The 9,197-nt window shown below is 37.5% G+C and overlaps 1 protein-coding gene across 3 annotated transcripts; it reads right to left on the bottom strand.

Moving 5' to 3' along the window:
• Nucleotides 1-1,337: 1,337 nt before the first annotated feature.
• Nucleotides 1,338-9,197, bottom strand: LOC136826093 (lymphokine-activated killer T-cell-originated protein kinase-like). 3 transcript variants are annotated; one of them, XM_067083063.1, is made up of 8 exons: nucleotides 9,069-9,197; nucleotides 6,677-6,809; nucleotides 6,051-6,132; nucleotides 5,556-5,778; nucleotides 4,737-4,889; nucleotides 3,635-3,753; nucleotides 3,100-3,230; nucleotides 1,338-1,579 (listed from the first exon to the last, which is right to left on the bottom strand). In XM_067083063.1, exons 2-8 carry the CDS (start codon nucleotides 6,801-6,803, stop codon nucleotides 1,356-1,358), a joined length of 1,059 nt encoding a protein of 352 aa, XP_066939164.1. In that variant the 5' UTR covers nucleotides 6,804-6,809; nucleotides 9,069-9,197; the 3' UTR covers nucleotides 1,338-1,355. The 3 variants fall into 3 exon arrangements, with proteins under 3 accessions (XP_066939164.1, XP_066939163.1, XP_066939165.1); XM_067083062.1 differs by having other exon boundaries at nucleotides 1,344-1,579; nucleotides 9,002-9,099; XM_067083064.1 differs by lacking the exon at nucleotides 9,069-9,197 and adding an exon at nucleotides 8,816-8,956 and having other exon boundaries at nucleotides 1,344-1,579.

Below are 9,197 nucleotides of genomic sequence, written 5' to 3'. Positions count from 1 at the left end.
TATAGTTATTGTACTGTACAGTAATTATTCAATAATTACTATTTTGTATAATGTGTTTATTTCTGTAAATATGAGTGTAGACATCATCTAAAGACCAAGTAATTATTATTACTGATGAATTATAATTATTGGTTAAATGTGTACTTCAAATTTAAATTTTTAGAATATTTATTTCAAAAGTAAAACAGTTTTTTAAAAGGGAAACAAAACCTGTTATGTAAAACTACAAAGCTAAAATAAACATGTAAATTACAGTATTACATTAAATACAATGAAGCAAGGCAACATTATATTACTTTTATTGCAGGTTATAAAAACTTCACTTTGCAGTACTGAAATTTATATACCTTAATAGTTTTTAGTTGCTTGCTGAACAAAAAACCACTATTAATCTCCTACAATATAGAGCTGCACTTCTGACAGTATACTTTTTAAAGGAAGACAGAATTTAGAAGCAATTAAAAACTATTAATCTCCTACAATATAGAGCTGCACTTCTGACAGTATACTTTTTAGTAACAGGAAGACAGAGTTTAGAAGCAATTAAAAAAGTTTTTACCTTATAACCTTTTCTTGGTTATCCAACACCAGTGTCATCTTGTTTAAATGCTTTTAACTGCTTTTAACTATACTTTTTAGTAACAGGAAGACAGATCTTTAGAAGCAATTTCACTGTTCTGGGCTTTCAATGCATCCCATTGTGTTCCTCTGCTTTAACCTTTTCACAAATCTTAGGGGTCTCCAACCAGTGTCATCTTGTTTAAATGCTCTTTAAATTTCAGCTTTCTGGGCTTTCAACTCTTCCTTGGCAATTTTTCACTGGCAATTTCACAGGTATTCTGGGCTTCAACTCTTCCTTGGCAATTTCACAGGTATTCAACAACTCTTCGATTCTGGGCATTATCTTCCTTGGCAATTTCACAGGTATTCTGGGCTTTCTTCAACTTTCGATTCTGGGCTTTCAACTCTTCCTGTTTCCTATTCTGGGCTTTCAACTCTTCACTGGCAATTTCACAGGTATTCTGGGCTTTCAACTCTTCCTTGGCAATTTCACAGGTATTCTGGGCTTGCTCTTCCTTGGCAATTTCACTCTTCAACTCTTCCTTGGCAATTTCACAGGTATTCTGGGCTTGCAACTCTTCCTTGGCAATTTCACAGGTATTCTGGGCTTTCAACTCTTCCTTGGCAATTTCACAGGTATTCTGGGCTTTCAACTCTTCCTTGGCAATTTCACAGGTATTCTGGGCTTTCAACTCTTCCTTGGCAATTTCACAGGTATTCTGGGCTTTCAACTCTTCCTTGGCAATTTCACAGGCATTCTGGGCCTTCAACTCCCATTGTCCCCTCACAAATCTTCAGGGTCTCTTCCCTGTTTTTGCCTCTTCACAAATCTTCAGGGTCTCCAACTCAATCACCTTTTCTTTCTTTGCTGTTTCTGCCAATTCACAGACCTTCAGTGCACACAGGAGATTGTGGGCCGTTGGTCGCAACGATTCGTCTTCTTCAGTGCATGCATAGTATATCTCGATCACAGGCATATAATCATCTGGCAACATACCTGGGATTGGTGGTCTTGTGCCTGCAAAACCAATTTTTTTCTATTAGAAGAAAAATACAGTATTCAAAAGAATATACTAAGGAAATAGGTCTCTAAAATACACAATATACTAAGGAAACAGGTCTCTAAAAGAGTTCATTTTTTTACTATAAAAATTGCTTTAAAATTATTAATTCCCAAATGTTTTTAAAAAAATTTATTTGAATAATTAATGGTTAAAATAACTAGAAATTGATATTAGAATAATTACTGGTTATAATAACTAAACCAAAAACATTGAGAAAAATAGATGGTTTACACCAAGATTCAAGCTTCGGAAATAACAACCTTACGGATGAGCATCAGTTGGATCAGTTATGAAAACACCCAATTTCTCACTTCATAATGTTCTGGTTTTTCACATTCACTATTAAAACATTTTTACGTACAAAAGAATTTTTCCAAGGTCCTTCCTTACTAATGAAGACTTGCCACTGGCAGAACGTCATGGGGAATGACATGCAGGTACTTAGATCTGAACCTGTAAACAACTTCAACAGGTATGGACAATGATCATTAGCCCACTTAAGCAATTCCCAACATTACCCTGACTCAAACAGTATTTTTTCCACTAGGGAGAAATAGAAACTCTTCACGCATGCCAAAGTGCAGTTAACTCAAAAGGTTAAACAGGAATAGGAAAACGTAAGGCACTTTTCCTCCATGTGAAACAAAGATCCTGAGAGGATGAAACTACGAGGTAGAGAGGGACTCCTTAACATATTTCACACTCAAGCTGCCTTACCTAGCAGTCTCACGTTTCAAGCTGAACTGTCTAAACCAATATGAAATGGTACTCTTCGACACCTACTTCTGCTGGCCCACAGACAGAAAAAGCAAAGATCTGTCTTCAGTTTCACTAGACAAAGATCAACTTCATCACAAAGGGGCCCAGACAAGGAATGGTGAAAGCAGTCTTTATTCTTGACTGTTAAATCAAGGTGCACAAGTCAAACCAAATGTTGACAAATCTCCGGTGTGCATAAATATCAAACAGATTACAGAATCTCACTAATCAGTGATGCAAATGTCACCTAAAATATGTCATCAGGTCCACCTGAGAACTAAACATACTGGAGAACACAGGAATTACACTGATTTGTCACAGTATAAAATTCACACAAAATAAACCTAGGAGCCACTTCCCAGGTGATTAATATTACCTAATAGCTCATAAAATCACATTTCACCTTCATTTTCCAAGCAAAAGGAAAACGACTGAAATGACGTGGGTTTAATACTGAATGAGAGAAAATGCAAATGCATGATGACCAAGTTGCAACCTGGGTAAAAACCTACAAAGTGTTGTACCCAACACTGCAGACTCACTAACAGTGGTCAGGGTAAGTGGTTCCTGCCTTGGATCCAGATGGCACATGTATGATCTGTCATCCTAATAGACAAAAGACTGTGCAGTCTGTTGGAAAGCGAAGACTGCAAGCATGGGCCAATTATGATTAATGGGGTTGTTATGACAACAAACTAAAATCAGGTAAACATACCCAAACTTTCACTGTAATCTAATTCCCCCTGCAATTTCCTGGACTCGAGCTCTTCTGGATTTTCTATCTCTTCGCTGGATTCTTCAAAGTACAGCTTGTCTATGTGAGGAACATTCAGCGACAGCATCTCCCTGTCAAAATATGGTACTTGAAACGCTGTCTTTAGGAGAAAGGATGCAAGCATCACCATTAACAAGATTCTATATCAATCAAGTAAATCCTAAGGTGTGCAGTATGCCTCAACTATCATTATGGAGCGAGAGAAAAAGAACATTGTAAGGAACAATAACTGTTTATCTTATAAGGAACATGTTGCATACTTTACTGCAAATTACACATCTGTACAGGTTCTTACTACTGGAAGTTCTGTATGCAAAAATGTAAATATGATATTGGAGCAAATGCAAGATAAGTCTACATCAACATTCTCTTAATAGTCAAAATGAGCAGGTGTTGTGTACAATAGCTCCTCTTACTCTTTGCTTACTAAACTTCTTAAAATGAAATCCTTGAAAAAGCTGACAATTATACTCACCACATAACAAGTCCAAGCGAAAATATATCAGATCTCTGTGAAATTTTCTCACCACGTAAGACCTCAGGCGGGGACCAACACTCTGTCCCGACAAATTCCTGACCCGGACAAGCATACCCCTGGGAAAAAAAAAAGTCTGTCATCACTTGTTGATGCAGTTTGGAGTTCCTGAAGTGACCAACAGCCCTTCACCTTGGCTTAAATGACAGGATATACAAGAACTATGTAATGCATATTCAAATATGTGTAACAGTAGATTTGACAGTTGAGACACAATATAATAAAGTTCCACAGGTTAGACCTCAGGTGCATATGACAAGGCAGTTATGATATTGGCTGGGTTATGATTCAGCATAGATTAGGGCTAAGAGATTCTAACACCAGTTCTAATTTTGTGGAGGTGTTGAAAGGCAATAGGGTTTCAATGAGTCCTGTGAAACAAAATATTTATGAAACCAGTCCTTCTGTGGAATAAAAGATTTAACAGCGTTTATGCCTAACTGGATGCCACTTAGTCTCACCAATCATAGTCTACAACAGTAGTTATAAATTTTCTTAAGTTACATAGTATGACCAGAAATCATTCTACAGTATTTAGCCATACTGGTCAGCAAACGTCTACAACTGGTCTAATCAAAGATTCATTAAAAACCTGATGGCATTAACAGTAAGAAATGTAGATAAAAATATAAAACAGAAAACAGAAAAGGCAAATACTGTGGTCTTAGGGATTGGGAGGTGGTTTGTAAAGGTGAGGAAAGCTTGGCTGGCAAGGGGAGAAAGTATGGAGATTGGGCAGAAAGAGGTCGTGACTGTGGGACATCCCAGTCTGTTGTTTCGAGGGTTGTTCTCTTAGGGTTGCAAGTCTGCTTTGGAATTAGTGCCCTGTGCAGAAGTCTAGTAAGGCGAGTTTTTGGCCATACATTTTTCGTGTTATTTCAAACTACAAATACCATGGAAAAAATAACGGAGATATAAAAATGAGCAAATTACAACCAGACTGAACCTGAATGTACTAGGTAAACTTAGACATACTACACAACTAACATCCCATTTACACTAATACCCTTTCAACTGAGAAGCAAAATCAACATTTGCTTACATTTTCATCCAGTTTCAAGGTCACTCCAAAATCACACAGCTTGGCCACCTCAAACTCCCCTTTGATGAGGATGTTGGCGCTTTTTATATCTCCGTGCAGGAGTCTCTTCTCTACGTGCAAGTAACAAAGAGCAGCAGCGATGTCCTTAGCCATCTGAAAAAGGAAAAGATTATTATACGAGGTACATTACAGTGCTCAAGTCCTTTCATGAGGTTAAAATGTGAAAAGTGTTCTCCACATTCTCGTCAGTCCTGTTCACTGTCAGCCTGAATTTCAAGCTGATCTAGGTCTAAAAACTATGCCATTCTTTCAAGGTTTACTGGACCTGCCTACTGGTCTCCTTCCTGCACTTTCATATCTACTCCTTTTCAGACAAACTGGCCCCCATCACCTGTCACCAGATGACCAAATCATCACAATGTTTGAGGCCTCAATAAAATAGCAAAATGTCCTTTAGCATTGTTCTTGCAGCTGGAAGACCAAGGCCTTGGGAGAAAACTAGGCGACAAGATGCTGGAGATTTGTAGAAGAGGAAGCACAGTAAGGACCCTAAAACAATTCTCCTTTTATTTTAATAATTCACTTACATCTTTATCTATTCAATTATTAATTTGTTAATTTATTTTTTTTCTAATAACTGATCTCTTCTTTCTGTATTTCCTATTACCTGCAATTACTTCTTGCAAGTGAACACCATGTTCTTTGGAAGCTTGAATTTCAAGTCAATGGCCCCTTTGGTGGTGTTGTTTTACATGAGATAGGGTTTGTGTTCAGAATGATATATAAAAAAAATACTTCACATTCTGTCAGGTACATTACCTTTAATATCTGGCTGGCAGCAAAGGGGCCAAAGTCCTCATTTTGGCGTTCCTCAATTATATCCAACAGCGACTTCTCTCCACACTCCATCATAAGGCAAGGTGTTCCGTCAATTTCTTTGGTATAGGAACGGAATCCAATTATGTTGGGATGGCATAGCCCCTTCAAAACATCAGCTTCAGCGTGTATACGCTTCCCGTACTCAGAGGAACGAGGCACTCGCCTGCAGAGGATGAAATTAATAAGCATTAAAAGGAAAAACTGACTATAGAGCAACAGTTACAGTAGAGTTTAGACGTAAAACCAGACTTATCTAGTAATACTGTTAGTTACAAACAGGAAGCCTACTTCTTATAACAGATACATAACCTGTACAGTAATACTAAATGGAAAAACACGACCTCCTTCTAGGTGGCAATATAAAGGCTAGACAAATAAATAAAAAACAAAGTATGGAGTTCTTAACTTAAATAACAATCTTAAGACAATGCCTACCTGTTAACTTTCTTCACAGCCCATGGCGATCTGTAGCATCCACGAAGAGGTGAATATCTATCCATGAGGTAAACATATACACCTGAAAATATATTAGACGGTTCTAAGTGGTGTTTTTTGCTCTATCATCCAAATACTCTAATAAATAAGTTATAGAACTTAGAATGATGATAAAACATATGTTAAGTTTTAGTTTAAACTGAAAAGTAGGTAAACAAGTTAAGGCACTTGCCATGTAATGAACAACACATTCTTCAAGTTCAAAATTCCACAGTATGAAAAAAGGAACCTTATCTGCGCTTAATGTTTGATATATAGTTTATGGCATTGCATGGGCAGAGATGCCTCAAAGGCTTACTTTTCCACCTGAGGAAAAAGAAATTAATCACATATCAATCATTTTATCTAATCTATTCCTGAACTTGTCATTAGTGGTAGTATTTAAAACCTCAGTTGATACCTGTTCCAAACTGAAGCTAGTCTGTGAGTTAGTTCCCATAATGGCTAGGTGCTGAACTTTCTTTAGTTCTAGTTTCCATCCAGAGAATACAGTCTGGTTACGACTTACAGTAAATAATCTCCTGTAAACAGGTACAGTGGAAACTAAATGAACCATTAATTGTCACCTGTGCCGTATCCAAGTCTTTTCATGCATGGCGAGGGTGGAATGCTAAACACCGGGGGGCTTTGCGTCCCTCCCCCCACCATTTTCCTGATGCGGTTGAATTGTTCTGGGGTCTTGAACTCACTCATTGTTATCTGCAAGGGATTAAATTGATCAGTATCACAATAAGTACAGCACAATTACTATGAGTTGTTCACGAAACTCAGACTTCCGAGAACATACAAATGAAAGGAAGACATATTCTGGTGCACATTTATAACTTTCAAATAGCAGTGTCTAACTGTTCAAGCACGACAAGGCTGGCTGGAAAAATTCACACCAATATGGCAGAATTAATCACATCCCAAAGGATGTCAATAACAACCAAATACAACAGCAGTCCAGATGCCAGGGTCACAACCAGAATTTGGTCTTAATTAACCTCTCGGACATATATAACAAGGCCAGAATTTAGTCCAAATTAACCCCTCGGACATACTGTATGTCAGAGCCAGAACTCGGTCCTAATTAACCTCTCAGAAGTGTGTTAACAGCCAGGGTGGAGGGGCTAAAATATTAATATGCTAGGAGACACTATTTTCCTTTTGTCTCTCAACTAGGAAAGAAAAAGCAAACATTTGTGATACAAACCCAAGACAATGAAAGATCCAGAAAAATAAAAATGCTGTATCCCAGCCAAAACAAGGCAAAATCACAACTGATATAAAGTTAATGGCACTCACTGCTAAACAAGAAAATGGATCTCAGGGTAACTTATTCCAAAATTGAAATATATATACAGCCATACTACTTAATTTGCCCTATTACCATACTAACACACAAGAAGCATGTGCAAATAAATATTGGAACTTTGTAAGAACAAGGTAAACAGATTACAGTACTATCATTACTAATAAAAACAAGTTAAGCATTTCAAGCTAGATATAAAGTATGTTTATCTATGCAAACACAGCACCCTAATTCCAGATTTACAGTATAATCTGCAGATCCCAAGAGAGTTAGGTTGCAAGAGATAAGGTTAATATGTGTCCCAGTTTCCATAAATGATCACCCTAGGTTACTTGGGGGTAGATCTATGGGGGTTAAAACCCCTAGGTCAGGTATGACCAACATCCAAGGTTAGGTTTGCATGTATCCTCGATTTAACTAAAGTTTTATAATCCCTCAATCAATAACCTGTTTCCCAGTGGTTGTCTGTTGTTTTTAAACTTGATTTGGGGCCACAATAATATGGAGGAGGAGCAGGGCTTTCAAACAGTTTGAAATGGCATCTCCAACAGAAATAAATAATGAATTCATCAAATACGAAAACTCTTAGAAAACTTATATTTTACATCTGTGCTCAAACCTTCATAAATAATATCACGATCCTTTAATTCTTAGCCAACTCCAAATCTGATTTTGGAAATGGTTCAATAATGTGCATTTTGGCCGCTTTTGTAGAAGGAATACATGTAGTAGGCAAATAATATATAAGTTGGGTATTTATCAATAAATATATAAGAGCAAGTGGAGAATGACGGACAGAACAAACCTAACCTTTACCAAAATGCCATGTTCCTACCTGACCAGACCTCACCTTCCTAACCTGACTTAGGGCGTTACATAAAAGCTTGCATCATTTTCAAAGTCCAACGTTACAGCCTAGGCTATGTCCTAGGGCCTCAGGGATGACAGTGACATGTGCCCTAGGATATGTTAGGTTAGGATGACAGTATTTTACTGTGATTTAGCCTATGATCCTCTAGCCTACATTAGGTTAAGCAAGGTGGGGAGAGGGGAGGGGGAGTTTTGAGCCCCCTCCCGGGCCAGGTAAGGCTACCTTCACCTAAATTGGGATATTCGTATAATGGCTCTCTGCTCCTACGCCTTGCCTGAATGGAACCATAAGCCTGCGTGCGTACATAACCCTCTTTTAAAGTGAAAATCCTTCGATTAGGCGTAGATTTATGCCGAAATCGATTTAATTAAATAAATTAACCGACGCCGAGTTAATCTAACAGCTTAAAATAAGCTAACAGTAAACGAAATACTCTACGGCAATGGCTGACTGACTTCCTTCACGAAAACATTTTAGATACCAAAACGAATATGAATTAATAAAATTAAATATTTAAATACTCTTTGAATTCATATTTACCATTTCAGTCCATAATATAACCTCGGAAGATTCAAAACGACGGAGAAAAAAATCCTTACGGCGAAATGTCGGCCAGATGGAGACTTCTAGGGACCTCAGACTTAATTTATGGCTCGAAAACCTTATATTTTGGCAATAAAACTAATTAAAATGAATAAAATATAATTCTTAAATACTCCCTCATACCATATTTATCACTTTCGCCGATGATATAACCTCGGACGCCTCAAAATAACGGAGAAAAGACACTTACGACAAAATGGTCGTCTTTGAAGAAGGCGGGTCTCTGGCTTCAGAGTTCCTATTGATGGTCGGTTACGTGAGCTCGCGGTTACGTTGTCTATAAATGTTTGGTTGTTGTTGGCTGAATCGTAACGAATTT

The sequence above is a fragment of the Macrobrachium rosenbergii genome, chromosome 40 (genome assembly GCF_040412425.1).
Source record: "Macrobrachium rosenbergii isolate ZJJX-2024 chromosome 40, ASM4041242v1, whole genome shotgun sequence".
NCBI lineage: Eukaryota > Metazoa > Arthropoda > Malacostraca > Decapoda > Palaemonidae > Macrobrachium > Macrobrachium rosenbergii.
This window is presented reverse-complemented; position numbering and strand designations above follow the sequence as displayed.

Bases quoted from the DNA above. Each gene is read 5' to 3' on its own strand.
- LOC136826093 (XM_067083062.1), bottom strand. The intron at 6,133-6,676 runs GTGACAATTAAT...ATATATTTTCAG, and splicing joins AAGACTTGGATACGGCACAG to GTGTATATGTTTACCTCATG. The intron at 3,754-4,736 runs GTAAGCAAATGT...TTTTTTTCCCAG, and splicing joins CCTTGAAACTGGATGAAAAT to GGGTATGCTTGTCCGGGTCA.